The sequence below is a fragment of the Cenococcum geophilum genome (assembly GCF_001692895.1).
Source record: "Cenococcum geophilum 1.58 unplaced genomic scaffold K441scaffold_89, whole genome shotgun sequence".
Taxonomy (NCBI): Eukaryota; Fungi; Ascomycota; class Dothideomycetes; order Gloniales; family Gloniaceae; genus Cenococcum; species Cenococcum geophilum.
This window is the reverse complement of record NW_027137647.1, coordinates 193033-212974: the sequence shown is the minus strand read 5'-3', so window position 1 is coordinate 212974 and position 19942 is coordinate 193033. Positions and strand designations below refer to the sequence as shown.

Below are 19942 nucleotides of genomic sequence, written 5' to 3'. Positions count from 1 at the left end.
AGATGTAGCCGTTGACGATCACCATATCTCGAGTACGCCACATTCAGTCTTCAGCCGCACTCTGGATCTATTGTGTTATCAGCGGATACTTGCATTTCTCACATTTTTTATGCATCCTTTCATACTGTTGGTCACACAGGGTGACTCACCAATAACGACTACTCGAGTAGGTTACAGTGATGTTGGTTGATAAAGCTTTTTGATTGGAATGAGGAAGGGCGAGGAGCTTAAGGCTCCTCGCCACGCTAGTGCCGCGGCGACACGTGATGGCAACTTGCCATCACGTGACGGCAAATTGCCTCATTCCCGACACATACCAACTGTTTTTGTCGCCTTTGTGCGTTTTTGGCATGTCTTGCGTTCTGCGGTGTTGCATCTTTTGCTTCGAGATCACTTCATTCAAATTACTGAGACGACCAATAACGACCCGTACTCTTCAAGTCCCCAACATTTGGGAACCCGCATTTTTGATCGACACTTCAGCGGCATTCATATCACTATCCATACCAACCATCGTCTTATACATGCCTCCACTCCGACAGCATTCTTGTGCGGCGGGATAAAAAAAGACCTTCATCTATCCAGGTACCTTTCTATGCAGGCGCAAAAAAGGCATCAGCAGCGGCGGGGCTGAGGCTTTTTCCGGCGTGATCATTCATATTTTTTTTTTGCCGCATTTCAACCCAAACATATTTCTTCGCTTCTATCCGGGGGAGATAACAGCCCGAAACGAATTTTCATTCTTCCTGGGGTATGCAGTGGCGTTGGCGACCTCTTATCCGTGTGCTAACTGGTTCCCGCTTTCCCTCGGGAACAGGCAAAATGAAAGAATTCAAAATTCAGGTGGCTATTTTCGAGCAGTCGGTTTGGTGATTCTGGGAGGTTACGGGAGACCAGACTCGGTGGCGTTCTTTTTTTTCCGTGCCTTTACTTTTTTTGCACCTTGCACATGTACATTCTTGGAGATTTGTGAAAATTTTGTGCGAAAGAGAGTGAGAGAGAATGTGTGCGTGTGCGTGTGTGTGTGTGTATGTATGTCATTTTTTTCTATCCGATCTCTGTGTATCTTGCAAGCGTTTGTCTGCCTCTCTTCCAAAGCCATCCGATATTTTTAATCCTCAAATCCCATCTTCTCTTCTCCTTCCCCGCTTGCTTGATGAGACCTCTTTCTGCTTCCTTTGAGTGGGATGGTGCGCTAGCTGCTACGGTTTGGAGCTCGGGATACTTTTCGGATGGCGCGGTCGATGGATTGGCAATTACTGGATTCGCGGGAACGGGAACTGGAGTGCGGCTGGGGCGGGATGGGAGGAGCTAATAGAGGACACTGGCCTCGCGGCAACCCTTACGCCCCTCGACTGAGAAATGAAAGCGCGTCTGAGAACGTGTTTGTTTTCGCAAGAAGGGGGGTTTACGATTTTCCGTATGAGCATTCTTTTGGGAAAATTCTGGAGCCGAGTTTAGGGAGGTTTAATTGGGTGTTTTGAGGGAGGGATGGAAGGTTGGAGCTAGCGTATTCGAAATGAGATGGTTCTTTGCATGCTCCGGTGCCTTTCTGCCTTGTGTGATGCGATTTTCGTGAGGGGCGTTCAACTGGCAATGAGCGTGTTGAGGAGGTGAGTTACGCAAGGCCATGCTGTAATTGGTAGGGATGGAGCAAAATGATGGGGAGAGCGGAATTTTCATACCGGCTTTGACGGAAGAAAATCGGGATCTTTATAGGTTAACAATAGATACAGGTTGGCTGTGGTGCATCACTTTTGTGTGTTGGCGTACGTCCTCTTGTCTCGGGAGTGAGTAAATTATATTATCTTAAATGCGTTGTGGAGACGATTTTCACCAATACCAAGCGCTTATTTTAGTATTCTCGTCAGTGCTGTGGTGTTTCACAGCAACTTCATAACGCCTCACGAGAGCCAAACTGAGCACCTACCAAAGGTGTATCAATTCATGCTCTTTCTAAAACTTGAGGCGGAGTGTCATTTAAAACTTAGAAAGGGGACTGGAGAGCCTGCGAGCGGTGGAACCGCTGGTATTGCTTCTTGCTTCACATATTTACCAGGAAGGAAAGTACAGACTTCGGAAGCCTCAACAAATTGGAAAAGCAATTTTGCATTTCAATTGAATTGTTTGGCCTGATGCCTAATGCATGCTGCCGATTGGGCTATTGTAACATTTTGCCATTATCCCTTCAACCTTGTCTGCTAGTGAAAGACATGTTCAGCCAGCTGTACATCAAGATATGCTTTTAACTTCAACTTGATGTTTTTGAGAGGATATCTTGCATTAATTGTGACGTAAAAATCATCCTTGGCTGAAAAATAACAATCTTTTGTCTCTCATAATCCCAGGAATTCGGTCCTTTTCCGGTCCTATCATCGCTAATGGAATTGGAGGCCGTTCGAGAAGCGAGCTCATGGCTTCTCATAATCATATGAAGCGACATTCGCCGAGCGCCTCAGACTAGGCCCAATCAGTATAGCTGTGGTCTATGGAACTACTGTCGATTGTCTCCAATAATCAGTGACTCGATGAGAAGGCTCCTCGTGCTCAAGCCCCTCTTCCCATATCAGACATCAGGTAGCAGCATCAGCGGTAGGTATAACAGCAGCAGCTAGAGCACGTGCCACAGGCGTAGTAGTAGCTCCCGATGGAGTTCCTTCAGCTACTACTGCAACGCCGCCTCTGCCGCCGCCTCTGCCTCTTCCTCTGCCACTAAAGCCACCACGACCACGTGAAGGACCAGTAGGCGGTGGGGGTTGACGTCTAGCAACTTTTTCCTTACGCTCAAGGACCTCCACAGCACCTTGCGCGACTTTCACTGGACTGGCAGCAATGGCTTTTTGCAAGCCTTCAGGCTCGGCGAAGTCAACGTAAGCGAAACCCTTGCGCTTGTCGATTTCGACCTTTTCAATGGTGCCGAACGTGGACAGCGCGGCTTCAATAAGAGGCTCGGTTATGCCTTGGGATGGATTGGCGTGTTTGAGGAAGGCTTGACGGCTTGTGCTCGAGGATGTTGAAGTGGGGGTTGTGGCCGTGGGGGTTTGTGGGGTCGTTTGTAGAGCGGGACCCGTAGGTGGCACGGGAGCCGTGGGAGGTTTCGTGGCAGACGGCTCAGCGGATGGAGCACGTGAAGCTGCCGGCCCTTTTGGTGGTTGGGCCTGTGCTTGTGGAGCAGCTTGCGTCGCTGCAAATGGTTTCTTGAGAATAACTGGGGCCGCAGGTCCATTAGGAGCTTTATGTGGCTTAGAACCTTCAGGAGTTGTTTGATTTGTTTTTTCCGCAAGAGTGGCCTTGTAAGCACGGCGTTCTGCTCGTGTTAGTCGTGTGGACTCTTTCTTTGGAGAAGTTGGAGCTTTAGTGAACGGCTTTTCCGCGGGCGGAGAGACGACAGGCGCTGTCTTTTCTTTCTCTTTCAGCGTTGAAGTTTCATCTGACTTTTGAATCGCGTCTTGGTTTGCCGGAGTGGCTTCGCGTTTCGTTCCACGTCTACGGTTGGCAGCTGGGCCAATACCTAAATCGCGCTGGAGCATTTTCGCGGCAATGCTGGCGTTTCCTCGCTCTCTTTTTCTCTCGGGCACCGGAGTAGACGCCGCTGCAGAACCTTTCTCGGTTGAAGGACTAGCTGTGGCCTGTTTACCCTGGGCGACGGCAGATACTTCCTTGTTCTGAATTTTGACTGCTGCTAATGCTGCCCTACTCAGCTTCCTACTTTTCTCTGGCGAAGTAGGCGCGTTGTCCTTTCCTGCCTTATTGAGAATCTTCTTATCGCCTCCCTTGTCAGCTTTATCCTCTCGGGATTCGCCTCGAGCATGCTTCGTAGCAGATTTTGCGGGAGGCTTGTCCTTGTTGGCCTTCTTTTCCCTCAGGTGCTCAATCAGGGGTGTAGTTGTGACCCTCTCCTCCTTCTGTGCAGTGCCTTCAGCGGAAGTATCTGTTGGTGTCGGTCTGGAGACAGGGTTTGTAAGACTCTCCAGAAAGTCTTTGAACTCTGGGTCTTGGTCTATCAAGCCTTGACGAGCGTCATTCCGACGTCTACCTCCAGGTACACGAGGATACGGGGCAAATTCAAGTGAAGGTGGCCCAATCAGCGCGGCGTCTCTAGTGGAGTTTGCGGCGTCGTTGAAGGGAGTTAGACGAACAAAGTCGGAAAGCGGGGCAACGTGACTCTGGGATGTCACACGTAAATAGGCTCGAGAAGGTCGAGAGGGCTTCGCAAGGCTAAATAGACCGTCAGTTACTCTTACATACCTTCCCGGAAATTTGAACATACTCTTTGGAGATTTTGCCTGTTTTATAGAACATCCAGTCCACCTTTCCTCCTCCAACTTTCCATTCGTCTCCTAAAGCTGCTTCAAACTCAGCTTTTGTCAATCCCGGTGGAAGTCTACGGAGAGCAAGCTTCAAACGAGGGGCTGAGGCCCTGCTTGATGGGCCGCGGGGTGCAGACGCGGGAGCATTCCTCTGAAGCACGGTTGCTGAGATTGGCAGAACCCCGTTCGCACCACCAGCCGGCACTACGGGCGGCGCCATAGTAGGCGAGGGATGGTTGGCAGAGGGTGTGAGAGAGGTGGGTGGTGACTTTGTTATGAAGGTTTGTTCGCTATCGAATAAATGGTCTAGAAGACGCTGGTTGGATTCTGGTGTTCACGGCTCGGCTGAGCGCCCGCTCAGTCGCTGAGCCGCACGTGATACATACGACCCCCGTCGACATTCGCGGATGTCCACGGCCGAGCCTGCAGCCAAGCCGTGGACATCTTCGAATGTCTTTACCCCTACTAATCAAGTCGCTGATGCGCGCGTACTATTGGCCTATTGGCCCAGCCGTGCGCCCGTTTATTTACCCTATGCGGTAAGGTCACTTATCCGGTAGGTATGCTTTCTCTACCTCTCCTCCCCGGTCTATATCTGCGTATATAGGAAAATAGAAACCCCCCCTTAGGGCGCAGCTTCTCTAGCAGCGTCCTATATATCTTAAAAATGCTATTAATTAGTCGCGTAAAGATTAATGTTGCGAATAATGCCAAACTATATACTAACGCGTAGAGCATTCTTACCCTTATATGTTCTAAGAGACCTAAAAATATATCTCTAAATTATAAGCTAAAGTAGAAAGAGTTTAAGGTAAGTAGGTAGGTGCTTTATAGAGTAGTATACTTATAACTAACGCGTATCTTTCTAGGCCTTTTATAAGCAGAAGCAGTACTATAACGGCGATACCGTTATAGAAGAGAAGCTACTTCTTTTCCTTATTAAGGAGGTTATAGGCCAGCTACTAAAAGTAAAAAGCCGTAAGGCTAGTAATAATATGCCCTAGAATAAGACGCGGCTCTCCTAGCGCTTAGTTTGCGGCTATATTACTACCCTAATAGACCTCTACTAGATATAAAAGGGTATAGGGATAAATAGCCACCAGTTCCTATAGGAGGATAATATTAGGGATTACCTAAAGGTTCTATAACGGAGGGACGTATAGTAGAAAAAGGAGTAGTTTATAAATAAGGGTAGGGATATACTACTTAATAAATATATAGAGGATAAGTTTAAAAGCATCTACCGCGAGTTATAAGCCCGCGGAGACTCCTTACTAAAATACTACCTCCGCACGCTTATAGATATCCTACTAGGCCACTATATACTTACCTATGGCGGCAATAGGCGCTCTACTAAGATCTTAAACCTATTTACCTTTAAGTTTAAGGGGGAAAGTCCTACGCGCTATATGCCCCTAATATTTACTATATATACTAGTAAGCAGAACTAGCATCAGGAAATTTTTTTTTGGGCTCATTATTGCAGTTTGCGGCAATTTGCGGCAAACTGTACGGTCGCGGCAGTTGTATATAGTCTTATGCGGTTTGCGTATTTTACGGTAAACTATACAGAGCCTGTGTATTTTGCAGTAACTTACAGCAAACTATATAGAGCCTGCGTATTTTATAGCAACTCGCAGCAAACGCGCAGAGCCTGTATATTTTACACATTTTGTATATTTTATATATTTTATATATTTTATATATTTTGCATATTTTATACATTTTATATTTTGCATATTTTATATTCCTATATAACTATATAAAATGTAGAGCTATTTATTAAGCAATTAAGATAAGGGGGATACCCTTTATAAAGGCTCTAAATTATTAATTGGCGGTATTCCTAACAATCTACTAGCTATATACCGATTTCCTAACTAGGCCTAGTGCCTACCTGCCTACCTACCTACCTATCTATCTGTCTGTCTATACCTACTTATACCTACCTACCTATGCCTACTATCTATACCTACTATCTATGCCTACCTATCTATGCCTACTATCTATGCCTACCTATCTATACCTACCTATCTATGCTACCTGTCTATGCCTACCTGTCTATACCTACCGTCTATACCTACCGTCTGTGCCTCCTATCTATGCTACTGTCTATGCCTACCTATCTATAATTTGGGGGAAAGGTCGGCCCGATCGAAGGCTCTGCCTAATTTGATTAATCGATTAATCATATTAATTCAAATCGTTTTCTACGGCCGTTCGCTGGCTGTATATTCGAACGGTAATCGTCTGGCTCTGGCGATAGTCGACGGTCGTCTGGTTCTGGCGACGGTTAACGGTCGTCTGGTTCTGGCGACGGTCGACGGTCGTCTGGTTCTAGCGACGGTCCTCAGCTGGCTACCGTTCTGGTGCCTCCCTAGGTAGGGAGGATATAAGGAAAGAAGGGTAAAAAATAAGGTGGCTACCTAGGTATATAGATAAGGGGTACACTTAGCAGAGGCACGTGTAGAGGCTATTGGGAATATAGCGGGGACCCGATGCAGAGCTTCGTGTAGAGCCTCCGTATATCGCGCAAAGCCTCGTGCAGAGCCTCTATACGTAGAGCTTCGTATAGAGCCTTATATAGAGCTTCGTGCAAAGCTTCGTGTAAAGCCTCATGCAGAGCCTTATGCAAAGCTTTATATAGAGCTTCGTGTAGAGCCTCGCGCAAAGCTTCATACAGAGCTTTGTATAGAGCTTCGTGTAGAGCTTCGTACAGAGCTTCGTATAGAGCTTCGTGCAGAGCCTCGTGTAGAGCTTCGTGCAGAGCCTCGTACAGAGCCTCTATACGCAGAGCTTCGTATAGAGCCTCGTGTAGAGCCTCGTGCAAAGCCTTTGTGCAGAGCTTCGTGTAAAGCTTCGTGCAGAGCCTCGTGTAGAGCTTCGTGCAGAGCTTCGTGCAGAGCTTCGTGTAGAGCCTCATGCAGAGCCTTGTGCAAAGCTTCGTGTAGAGCTTCGTATAAAGCCTCGCGCAAAGCTTCGTGCAGAGCTTTATGTAGAGCTTCGTGTAGAGCTTCGTGTAGAGCTTTATGCAAAGCTTCGTGCAGAGCTTCGTGTAAAGCTTCGTGCAGAGCCTCGTATAGAGCTTCGTGTAGAGCTTTATGCAGAGCTTCGTATAGAGCTTCGTATAGAGCTTCGTGTAGAGCTTCGTGTAAAGCTTCGTATAGAGCTTTGTATAGAGCTTCGTATAGAGCTTCGTATAGAGCTTCGTATAGAGCTTCGTGTAAAGCTTCGTATAAAGCCTCGTGTAGAGCTTCGTACAAAGCTTTATGTAGAGCTTCGTGCAAAGCTTCGTATAAAGCTTCGTGCAGAGCCTCGTGTAGAGCTTCGTGTAAAGCTTCGTGTAAAGCTTCGTGCAAAGCTTCGTATAAAGCTTTGTACAAAGCTTCGTATAGAGCTTCGTGTAAAGCTTTATATAGAGCTTCGTGCAGAGCCTCGTATAGAGCCTCGTGCAAAGCTTTATATAGAGCTTCGTGCANAGCCTTATATAGAGCTTTATATAGAGCCTCGTACAGAGCCTTTATACGCAGAGCTTTATATAGAGCTTCGTGTAGAGCTTTATAGTATTTTTATTGCGTTTTTATTATAGCCAAAAATTAGGGTCTACTTAAGTCGCAATTTGCGGCGATTTATATAGGTAGCCTATGTATTTGTAGCAAATCGCCGCAAGTTACTGCAAATCGCTAAAATCGCGACTTACGCAGGTTTTGCAGACCCCGATTTTCGCTTACGATAATATACCTAAAAAAAAATTTCCTAATAAGTATAACCGCCTTAAGACTATTAGAGCTCTATATAATAAGAAGCCGCTTATTTATATACTTAATAGGCTAGCTTTCTACCTCCTATACTACTAGGACCTTAGTAATAAGCTATTCCTAGACTTTAGTAAGTAGTTAGTATAGTATAATATTTACCTAATTAAGAGTAGCGCTAGGGACTATAAGATGGCCTTCTTATATAACTTATAGCGGGAGTAGGTTACTAAGGCATTTTAGGCCGTTAGCGTCTTTTTATAAAAGAAGACCTATATTAGGCGAAGCGCTAGCGCTAAAATAGCGGAGCTAAAAGGGGTTAGTAAGGACTATATTAAACGCGCTAGTAAGTAAAACTAGGAGTAAATAGTTAGCTACTACTTAAACTTACTACTATAGGAGTTTATATAGATAATAGCTAGCTATTTACTATAAATAGGCTGCTTTAAGATTTATAGGGTAAGCGTCGCCCCCCCTAATATACTATTATTAATAATCTAGCTAGAGCTAGACGTCTAGAAGGGTTAGTTTAGCCCTTAAGTTAGCTAGGTTAACAACCTTATAGCTATAAGCACTATAAACCTCCTATTTTATCTCTAGGAGGTTATCCTATAGAACTTAATAGTCCTCTACGAGATATTCCTAAGTAGCCCTATATAAAACTACCTAGTCTTTTAATATAAGGCCTATCTACCCTTTACGTAAAAGGTTAAAGCCTACCTATAGTAGGAGAAAGAAGGCCTTAGCTAGCTATTAATACTCTACTAAGCTATATTAGCTATTATAGACCGCCTAAAGACTATAGACGCCTAAGTATATAAGCTATAGATATTATTTAACTATATAGCTAAGTCCTAGTAGGCGCAGTCTTTATAGCTTTAATTACTTATATCTAGCAGCCTTACTTTTTAGCTTAAGGTCCCTTTGGCATCTATATATTTATATCTAATAGTATACTTACTAACGGCACGTTTACTAATAGTATATCTACTAGCGCCTTTATCTATTATAGAATTAAACTAGGATATATTGGCCTAGGTAAGCGCTATAGCTTCCCCTTTACTAGCGCCGCTATAGCTATAGCTATAGCTATAGCTATAGTAAGGGCCTAAGCCTAAGTAGCCGCCTAAGTAGCCGCCTGTATATTATATATGCTATATAGTAAAGTTTATATAGGCCCTTTAGCGCAAGTAGACTAAAGGGCTTAGAGGTAATTCTTTTATAGTAGCGCTAAATTCTAAATAGGGTAGTAAATAGCGGGCTAGCTAGCAAAATAAGCTTTAATAGTACTCCCTATAGCTTAAGGTTATTAAAGAAATTAAATAGGTTATATAGGCCTAAAGGATTAGCAAGGAAGCGGCTATATAATAAGTTAATTAATAGTAAAAGCGGATATAGTGCTTACTAGATTAGCTTTATAAACGGCTTTAAATAAGTAAAAAGGCTTTAAAATAGTATATATATCTAACTTCTAAGAAGTCCTCTTAAAGCCTTTATCTATAGCCCCTTAAGGGCTTATTTTAGTATAGTATAAGTTTAGTAGGGTATTTATATAATAGCGGCGCCTAATCTAAAATGTAAATATCTCTATTAACCTATAGCTAATTTTTACTATCCTAGTATAAGTAGAGAGCCCTTAGATAGCTCTACGTATACCGCTTAATAGGTATTAAGAGCGTAATATTACCACGGCATTACTAGCAATTAAAGATTAACTATAGATATGGGGTAATATCTATATAGCGCTAAGCGTATAGGCCTCCTACCTGCCAAATTATAACTTAGCGGCTGATTTAGCTATATAAATTGAACCATAGACATACTATTAGTATTTATAGCTTAGCTAAGCGCCTACTTAGTTGCTAAGCCGCACATAATATATACAACCCCTATTAATATTCGCGGATATCTATAGCCGAGCCTATAGTTAAGCCGTAAATATCTTTAAATATCTTTACCCCTACTAATTAAGTCACTAATACGCGCGTACTATTAGCCTATTGGCCCAGCTATACGCCCGTTTATTTACCTTATACGGTAAAATTACTTATTTAGTAGGTATACTTTCTTTACCTCTCCTCCCTAGTCTATATCTGCGTATATAGGAAAATAGGAACCCCCCCTTAGGGCGCAGCTTCTCTAGCAGCGTCCTATATATCTTAAAAATACTATTAATTAGTCGCGTAAAGATTAACATTATAAATAATACTAAACTACGCGCTAACGCGTAGAGTATTTTTACCCTTATATATTTTAAGAGACCTAAAAATATATTTTTAAATTATAAGCTAAAGTAAAAAGAGTTTAAGGTAAGTAGGTAGGTGCTTTATAAAGTAGTATACTTATAACTAACGCGTATCTTCTTAGGCCTTTTATAAGCGGAAGTAATACTATAATGGCAATACTATTATAAAAGAGAAGCTACTTCTTTTCCTTATTAAGGAGGTTATAGGCCAGCTACTAAAAGCAAAAAGCTATAAGGCTAGTAATAATATGCCCTAGGATAAAACGCGGCTCTCCTAGCGCTTAGTTTATAGCTATATTACTACCTTAATAGACCTCTACTAGATATAGAAGGGTATAGGGATAAATAGCCACTAGTCCCTATAGGAGGATAATATTAGAGATTACCTAAAGGTTCTATAATAGAGGGACGCGTAGTAGGAAAAGAAGCAGTTTATAGATAAGGGTAAGGATATACTACTTAATGGATATATAGAGGATAAGTTTAAAAGTATTTACTGCGAGCTATAGGCCTACGGAGACTCCTTACTAAAATACTACCTCTATATACTTATAGATATCCTACTAGGCCATTATATGCTTACCTATAGCAGCAATAGGCGCTCCGCTAAGATCTTAGACCTATTTACCTTTAAGTTTAAGGGGGAAGGTCCTACGCGCTATATACCCCTAATATTTACTATATACGCTAGTAAGCAGAACTAATATAGCCGTCTTAAGACTATTAAAGCTCTATATAATAAGAAGCCGCTTATCTATATACTTAGCGGGCTAGCTTTCTACCTTCTATACTACTAAGACCTTAGTAACAAGCCATTTCTAGACTTTAGTAAGTAGTTAATATAGTATAATATCCACCTAATTAAGAGCAGCGCTAGGGACTATAAGACGGCCTTTTTATATAACTTATAGCGGGAGTAGGTTACTAAGGCATTCTAAGCTATTAGCGTCTTTTTATAGAAAAAGACCTATATTAGGTAAAGCGCTAGCGTTAAAATAGTAGAGCTAAAAGGGGTTAATAAAGACTAAATTAGACGTACTAGTAGGTAAAACTAGAAGTAGATAGTTAGCTACTACTTAAACTTACTACTATAGGAGTTTATATAGATAATAGCCAGCTATTTACCGTAGATAGGCTGCTTTAAGATTTATAGGGCAAGCGTCGCCCCCCCTAATATACTACTATTAACGATTTAGCCAGAGCTAGACATCTAGAAGGGTTAGTTTAGCCCTTAAGTTAGCTAGGTTAATGACCTCGCGGCTATAAGCGCTATAAACCTCCTATTTTATCTCTAAGAGGTTATCCTATAAAACTTAATAGTCCTCTATAAAATATTCCTAAGTAGCCCTATATAAAACTACCTAGTCTTTTAGTATAAGGCCTATCTACCCTTTATATAGAAGGTTAAAGCCTACCTATAGCAGGAGGAAGAAGGCCCTAGCTAGCTATTAATACTCTACTAGGCCGTACTAGCTATTATAGACCGCCTAAAGACTATAAACGCCTAAGTATGTAAGCTATAAGCGTTATTTAACCGTATAGCTAAGTCCTAGTAGGCGTAGTCTTTATAGCTTTAATTGCTTATATCTAGTAGCCTTACCTTTTAGCTTAAGGTCCCTTTAGTATCTATATATTTACGTCTAATAGTATACCTATTAATAGTATATCTACCAATAGCACGTCCACCGGCGCCTTTATTTATTACGGAATTAAGCTAAAATACATTAGCCTAGATAAGCGCTATAACTTCCCCTTCGCTGGCGCCGCTATAGCTATAGCTATAGCTATAGCTATAGCAAGGGCCTAAGCCTAAGTAGCCGCCTATATATTATATATGCTATATAATAAAGTCTATATAGGCCCTTTAGCGTAAATAGACTAAAGGGCTTAGAGGTAATCCTTTTATAGTAGCGCTAGATTCTAAATAGGGTAGTAGATAGTAGGCTAGCTAATAGAATAAGCTCTAATAGTACTCCCTATAGCTTAAGGTTATTAAGGAGATTAAGCGGATTATGTAGGCCTAAAGGGTTAGCAAGGAAGCGGCTATATAGTAGGTTAATTAATAGTAGAAGCGGATATAGTACTTGCTAAATTAGCTTTATAAACGGCTTTAAGCGGGTAAAAAAGCTTTAAAATAGTATATATATCTAACTTCTAAGGAGTCCTCTTAAAGCCTTTATCTATAGCCCCTTAGGGACTTATTTTAGTATAGTATAAGTTTAGTAGGGTACTTATATAATAGCGGCGCCTAATCTAAAACGCAAATATCTCTATTAACCCATAGCCAATTCTTGCCATCCTAGTGCGAGCAGAGAGCCCTTAGACAGCTCTACGTATACCACTTAACGGGTATTAAAAGCGCGACGTTGCTGCGGCGTTGCTGGCGATCGAAGATCGACTGTGGATATGGGGTAACATCCACATGGCGCTGAGCGCACGGGCCTCCTGCCTGCCAAATCGTGACTCAGCGGCTGATTCAGCCATACAAATCGAACCGTGGACATACTATTGATGTTGCTGTTTACCGCCTTCGCTTGATTGAGCGGCGGGTGGAGAAATGTGCTGCCAACACCTCATGTGCTGGGGTCCTGGAATATACTTCATGCGCCCGCAAGCCCACTGCTACACTGATTGAACTCACTTGTCGCTACTTGCCTTCAGCCATTCACCTGCTATGCGACAGATGTTACTAAAAAGTTTCGCAACTTCGCCCATCTTTGTACTCACATTCACAAGACAGACACCTATTGCTAAGCACTTGCGTTTGCCACGAAAATAGAAACGGACCTTCAACGTTTCCAGAATCCGATATCTAGTTAAGCTCCATCTGTGACCATGCCAAAGGACAGTGATGTCCCCCAACCGGGGCCAGCGCGATTGTCCAAAGGCGCTGGTCCAGACGAGTGGCTTGAAGCGGCAAAACAATGCAAATACCTGCCGGAGGCAGACATGAAGCGATTGTGTGAAATCGTAAAGGAGTGTTTAATGGAAGGTAAGTCTTTCATGATGTACTTGTTCTGATAGTGAGCACAAGGCGGTATTCGGTTCTCCGCAGCTCATCTAGACTGTTACCCCCCTCCACCGCGTTTGCTACCCGATGTTCTCCACATAGCAATTCTAACAAAACCCACCCACAGAATCGAACATACAGCCTGTGCGGACGCCTGTCACAGTGTGCGGTGACATCCATGGCCAATTTTATGATCTCCTTGAGCTCTTCAGGGTCGCGGGCGGGATGCCCAATGATACGCACGTCGCTCCACCGACTGTACCAACAAAGACTATCAGTGCTGCAGACATTGAACCACCTACACAGATTACAGACCCGAAAGCAAAGCGGAAGATGAAGAGGAGATTCCAGGCGGATAGTAATTACACTGGGCCAAGCAGTCCAAATGAGGGCGAGGAAGAGGGCGAAGAGGAGGAAGAGGAAGAGCGAGGCCGGAGCCGAAGTATCACGGGCAGGCGGAGCACAGACGATGAATCGGATATGGGTAGTAGGCGAAACTTGTCTGGATCAGGGGGCAATGGTCAGCAAAATTACGTCTTTCTTGGGGACTTCGTAGATCGGGGTTATTTTAGTTTGGAGACATTTACGCTTTTAATGTGTCTGAAAGCTAAGTGAGTTAAGAGACTATTTTGATGCATAGTAGCATCCTGCTCAGAGCTGATTGCCCTCAGATATCCCGACCGCGTTACACTAGTTCGTGGCAATCATGAATCACGACAGATTACCCAGGTTTATGGGTTTTATGAAGAATGCCAGACTAAATATGGCAATGCGTCAGTATGGAAGGCTTGTTGTCAAGTCTTCGACTTTTTGGCGCTAGCTGCTATTGTGGACGGCAAGGTACTCTGCGTACATGGCGGGTTAAGCCCTGAAATTAGGACATTGGATCAGATACGGGTGGTCGCAAGAGCGCAAGAGATACCTCATGAAGGCGCATTCTGTGACCTTGTTTGGAGTGATCCGGAGGACGTTGATACTTGGGCGGTGTCACCGCGAGGTGCTGGTTGGCTATTCGGGGACAAGGTATCTTCGGAAGTGAGTGGTTTACACTATATTTAATGCTTTCCGAGCTAATCAGATCTCACGTAGTTTAACCATGTAAACGGCCTTCAGCTAATTGCGCGAGCTCATCAGCTTGTGAACGAAGGATACAAGGCAAGTCGTTCGCACAACTTCGCTTTGAAGAATCCCCCTAATCAGGCCAACAGTATCACTTCAAAGACAAGGATGTTGTTACAGTGTGGTCAGCACCCAACTACTGCTACCGCTGTGGGAATGTAGCTTCGATTATGAGTCTGCAAGAGGATCTTAATCCGAAATTTACTATATTCAGCGCTGTGCCAGACCATCGCCGAGCAGTACCGGCAGGTCGAGGCACGCGTGGTGAATACTTCTTATAATGATGTGCATAGCATACGTATCTTGGGTCCACGTTCTGAATGGGTATCTTAGTGTGATAGAGGCGAGCCAGACGAGGCTTCAAGGCAGGCGGGAAGGTGTTGATGCTTTTTATTTGGGGGATGGCTATCTACGGATACACACACGATTGCATATTATGAGTTCTGGCGCGATCTGGGTTTACGGCATTGTACAATAGTTTCGCACGTTTCAATTGTATGAATAGTGGCTGATAAATACACATGCCACAGATTTCGCTCCATTGTCAAACTAGGGGAAGGCAAAATTGAATGTTTGGCTTGGTTAGCTGCTACGAGTATATATTATAAATAATTTTTCCTGACGGCACCTGTAATGGGTCTAAGGTCGGAAGGTGTATCAAAATCCGCAATGTTTATCCCTTTCCATACTTTAGCGAGAGCCCGGTACGAATCCAGTGGTGCTCGTTCCACTCGTGCTGGTAACACACGATGCTGGTCAGGCCTAAGCAATGAGATCTATTGTTGAGGGAAGCAATTCTGCAGACGCGATCTCACCATTGGATGGCGGCGCTGGAATACTCTTTCTAAGGTCGGGATGGATGTTGCGGTCAGATTTATCAACTGACACAAATCTTCTTTTTTGTCTTTTTTTTAGCCGCCACTAATCATACACCCCTACCTCATTTGGTTTGGACGCTTCCTCATTAAGTTAGAACTTAGCTCTGTAACTAGCTCTATAATTACTAATTACATTAATAGATTTACTCGTAGAGAGCCCTTAGTATTTGTCAGACCCTGAGCAGGCTGTTGGAAATGATACATTAATGCTCTATGAGGAAGAATCTAAGGGGCTCGATAGCCTTGAGAAGATATCTACAAAATGGCCCACGCGTTGTCACGTGACCTATCACGTGCACGTTGCTGAGCTCAAAGAGACTGCCCAGGTACCCCCCTACCAACAGTATTTAATTGAAATACCAGCTAGACTCCTACCGGCTGTAGGCGCGCGTAGGCGCGGAGGTAGCTTATAGATATTAAGCAGAGGTAGTAGCACCTAAATTAGTTCGCGCGACGCCTTATAAAGCACTACGTAATCTAATTAATCGCTCTTTTAGCGTTCTAAATCTAATTTAGACTCTACTACTTGTACTTAAGACTTAATCGTGGTATTGCGGTCGTAGAACTTATAAGGAAGCATCTAAACTAAATAAGGCAGGGGTGTACGTATATCATTTAGGGGGTATGATTAGTGGCGGCCTTTTTTTTTCCCCTCTCCCTACTCCGAAAAAGGGAGTGAACCTACAGCAATTGTCCCAAAGTGCCTTCAACCCCTTAATTGGCGGTCGATGCAATTTGGGTAATCACACAATCAGTACTCCACGCTGGTTTGAACCTGCCTTGATGGCTTTGGCAGGCTGCCATGTCCAATGGATTCACGAGCTTGGCACTAAGGCAACGGAACGCCAACTACGTCATTCGAACATACGAACTGCGATCTTCGTTGATGTCTTGAAACAATATGGAGTTGCTGCGGTGCGATTGCAGAAAGCCAGTTCAAGTACGGGAGCTCTCTCTGATCACCAAACCCTTATTCCTTTGATATTTACTCTTATATAATCAATTAGGCGCCTTCAATCCACATTCCAAAGAATTAACAGCACTAAGAGAGTTTTACACCCCATCCTAAACTTTAAAAATGCGCATCTTTCAATGCGGTCCGACCCTAATGATTCCTATCACCGTCCTAGTTTCTATCATCTGGATCCTCTTCATTGCAGCTATGATATACAGCCGAATATTCTATGATTCGCGTCCGTGGTCCTACTACGAGGAAGGGAACCGCTGGAACGAGCCGGCTCCCCCGATTGCATTCAAGGAACCATATTATCCCACAAACTTCGTACTGTCACCCCATTCACCCATTTCCCACCCGTTGTGTCATTCTTCACTATAAATCCAACTTCCTTCTCCTGGCCCGGCAAAAGCCAAAACGTATTTGAGTCGAAATTCAACACCGCCCCGGCGGGATAATCCAGCCAAACCCAAGCCGCAATACCTTTACTCGCCTTTACAGTAAATTTTGAGGTTTCTTTGGAGTAGCTGACACTTAATCCGGGGTCTACCAAACGTGCCTGCGACAGGGGTGCGGTGTGAAACCAATTGGTGTGCGTAAAGGTCTGAGTTGTATTCGAGTTGGGCATTTGGCCTTTAACGGACACGTCCATAACCAGGATTACATTGGCGGGATCGTAGCCGGAGAGGACATCATATGTGTTCGTTTGCAACACGCGGGTTGTATTTAGCGCGCCGACCGTTACGAGAGCGAAGGTAGGCGCACTGATATTAAGCCGATTTCCAGACCAGTCGTACCAAGTGAAATTTGCTGAACCAGTGGCTGGGGACCACAGATCAGATGTTACGTAGACCTCAAAATTGTGCGTTGTGACGTCTAGAAAGGGTGAGATAATCACGGGCTGGTAGATATCCTTAGCTACATACTGAAAAGGTGTTAATTGATATAATTAAACACTGCTGGCAGTCGCTTACATGAAGAACCTTCCACCGCCCGTCGTATTCAATACCAGCCCAGGTCGGCGCTTGCCAAATATCTTCCAATTGCCAGTAGAGCGACCCTAGCTGTCGTTCCCGCATCCCGCTTCCTCGCCGGTAGTACTGAATTTGGGAGCTGTAGAAATCTGCTTGGAAGATCTGAGTTGTATGGCACCAAGCGGAGAAGTTGGCAATGGGATCAGTCTTGTCGGGCACTGGATACCAACGCTGCGCCGCTAAAGTCATCTCGCCCATTCCTTTAGTTGTATTAGAGAAGTTTGTTGTATTAAGACCACCAGGTGGGTAATGGTGATTTCTCAATTGGATAACGGATGAATTGAAATGCAAGTCCGAGGGTGCTACAGCTTGCTGCCAGCTTTGAAGTGAAGGCATAGAATGGTAGCCAAATTCGTTTGCGAACCGGCCAACTGGGTATGAACCGAAGTCGAAGGCAGAAGCTGAATCATAATTGTAATAGTCTAACATAAGTCATTAGCGCCTCTTTGAGGTTTCTTTACCTGGACTGATATGGCCGTAAAGTTCTCTTAGAGCTAAAAGGTGCTCTTTCAAGTAACTCACCAGTTTCTCCATACAATGATCCAGGCGTCAGATTTTGGTACCGTTCGACAATCGGAATAGGCCAAGAGAAATTCAGCGCTAGATATCCATTGCTGGTGCTGCTTGGTGAATAAGATATACTTCTAGAATTGCCGAATAATACAGGTACTATGGTTTGAAGAAAGAGTTTTTCGTATTCCGCAGTGTATCGATCTAGTTGGTCGGGTGCTACAGCCCTCACAAGGCTCAGCTCCAGGTTCTCCAGTTCATTGCCGCCCGCCCAATAGGCGAGGGAAGCTGGAAATGTTAGCGAAGTATAAAAGCCGGAGACAATATTCATCTTACGGTGATGGTTGATCCTTCGGACTTGATAATTTACCTCTTCCCGTACATTTTCCAGAAATTCTGGGTCTACTGGATACAGTGCATCGCCAAACTCAAACTCGCTCCAAAGCAGAATGCCCATCTCTGGCCGGCAGTTAGAATTGTCCGTTCTTGAGATGCAAGGAGTACATACCATCCGCAAGATCGTACATGAAGTCTGGCGAGTATGCTCCGGAAGCCCAGACTCGGAGCATATTCTGATTTCCTGCTGTGACGGAGTCAAAGAGCTGTCGAATACGTGACTCCGTGACCGTGGGCCAAAACGCGTCTGGAGGGATAAAATCTAGGCCATGTTAACTTCAAGCAACCTTCCGAATATCTCGGATATATACTTGAGCCTTTTGCATAGAATTCATGCCCATTAATCTCGAAATGCCAGTTATTTCCAGGTGCAATGCCTTGATCGAGCTGTTCCTGTGTAATGACCCCTTCGTTAAGAACGATAGTCCTGAAACCTACACGCTTATTGACAGAGGCGATCGTGCTTGCGCTACTGTCCACTACTTCGATGGTTAAGTGATAAAGTGTCTGTGACCCCATACCATTGGGCCACCAAAGGTCAACAGCACCATCCGGAATGATAACGCTGCCGGTAATGGTAGTGTTATTGGAAGTGATATTTGCTAGAGGCCCACTAAGGATGGTGGAATTCGTTTTATCCAAAAGACGGTAATTCAAAGCAGCATTTGAGGGTAGGCTACCGAGACAATCAAGACTCGCGTTAAGAATCCAATTCTTGGTTTGATCGGGGGGAAGATTGTTAAGCTGTCCTTCGCGGTATATGTCAACGAGAGAATTCCGGACATAGATGTCCGCAGCTCTTAATTGTATCACGTATGCCGGCTGCCAAGGTCCAGCTGGAGCAAATGCAGGACCCCAATCCCATCCAAAGTCACTCTGCTCCTTTCGGATGAATTGACGGTTAGGAAATTCGAACAGTCCTTCTACACCACTGTGATTCTCTCGTCAACCGTTCCAGTCCTAAAGTATCTGCTGGACTAGTGTTAAGTACTCACGTTGGCCATGCTGGGGAGAACCTGTTAGCGCGAACGGAGGTTCACCATTTTATCGACTTACTTTCTTGACCTGGTTCCGCAGCAATTTCATTTGCTATTTGGGGAGCGCTGCCGAAATTGATGCTGAGGACTGGGCTAACAGTACAGCTGTTCAGAATGCTTGAGACCTCAAAGAAATACTGCCTGAATTGATTATTCGTAGATGCTACGTGCTTTCCGCAGAGTTCAATGCTCGTAAAAGTATCGAGGCCATTAAATAATAGCCACGTTGAACCCGAATTAGCCCTACGATAGAAATTTAGGTAATTTGAAGATTTCCAATGAGTATGCTTACTAACAAGTCAATCAGAGGTCCCGAAGTATAAGTCCAATTAGAGTCCGCAATCCATCGAAGGTTAAAGTCGTTCAAGCCATAGTAAGGATCACCAATAACGTGAGCTGCGTATAGATCCAGATGTGCCTGTGAGGGCAGCTGACCGGGCACCGATATACTCAAGTTCGAGTTCGATACAGTCCAATCAATTGCACTCAGATCAAGAATTTTCTGCTGACAGCATGCAATAGATGTCGTCGATGCCGTCAAAAAGGCTTGGATATTCCACCGAGCCATGAGTGCGGGATGGAAGGAAGGAATATTAAAAAAAAAAGAGAGGTAATGCACAAGCCACATTAGAGCGAGGGAGGCGGAACAGCACAGATATATTCGATAGCTCATAATGATCTGGGGCAGAACAG

General features: G+C 44.2%; 4 protein-coding genes across 4 annotated transcripts; 2 read left to right on the top strand and 2 right to left on the bottom strand.

Moving 5' to 3' along the window:
* Positions 1–39: 39 nt before the first annotated feature.
* On the top strand, positions 40–832 carry K441DRAFT_360003 (uncharacterized protein). The gene has a single exon (XM_067641374.1). The coding sequence runs from the start codon at positions 209–211 to the stop codon at positions 632–634; it is 426 nt and encodes a 141-aa protein (XP_067496737.1). The 5' UTR covers positions 40–208; the 3' UTR covers positions 635–832.
* Positions 833–2087: 1255 nt separating this feature from the next.
* Positions 2088–4628, bottom strand: K441DRAFT_648828 (uncharacterized protein). The gene is made up of 2 exons (XM_067646914.1): positions 4271–4628; positions 2088–4218 (listed from the first exon to the last, which is right to left on the bottom strand). Exons 1-2 carry the CDS (start codon positions 4528–4530, stop codon positions 2574–2576), a joined length of 1905 nt encoding a protein of 634 aa, XP_067496736.1. The 5' UTR covers positions 4531–4628; the 3' UTR covers positions 2088–2573.
* Positions 4629–12874: 8246 nt separating this feature from the next.
* Positions 12875–15020, top strand: K441DRAFT_701393 (Metallo-dependent phosphatase). Its single transcript, XM_067653332.1, has 5 exons — positions 12875–13302; positions 13448–13931; positions 13992–14355; positions 14410–14475; positions 14529–15020. The coding sequence occupies exons 1-5, from the start codon at positions 13146–13148 to the stop codon at positions 14718–14720; spliced, it is 1263 nt and encodes a 420-aa protein (XP_067496735.1). The 5' UTR covers positions 12875–13145; the 3' UTR covers positions 14721–15020.
* A 1210-nt stretch (positions 15021–16230) lies between these two features.
* On the bottom strand, positions 16231–19873 carry K441DRAFT_648823 (glycoside hydrolase family 2 protein). Its single transcript, XM_067646913.1, has 9 exons — positions 19546–19873; positions 19269–19492; positions 19208–19217; positions 18524–19143; positions 18325–18474; positions 18153–18275; positions 17829–18104; positions 17247–17728; positions 16231–17197 (listed from the first exon to the last, which is right to left on the bottom strand). Exons 1-9 carry the CDS (start codon positions 19815–19817, stop codon positions 16571–16573), a joined length of 2784 nt encoding a protein of 927 aa, XP_067496734.1. The 5' UTR covers positions 19818–19873; the 3' UTR covers positions 16231–16570.
* Between the last annotated feature and the right edge of the window lie 69 nt (positions 19874–19942).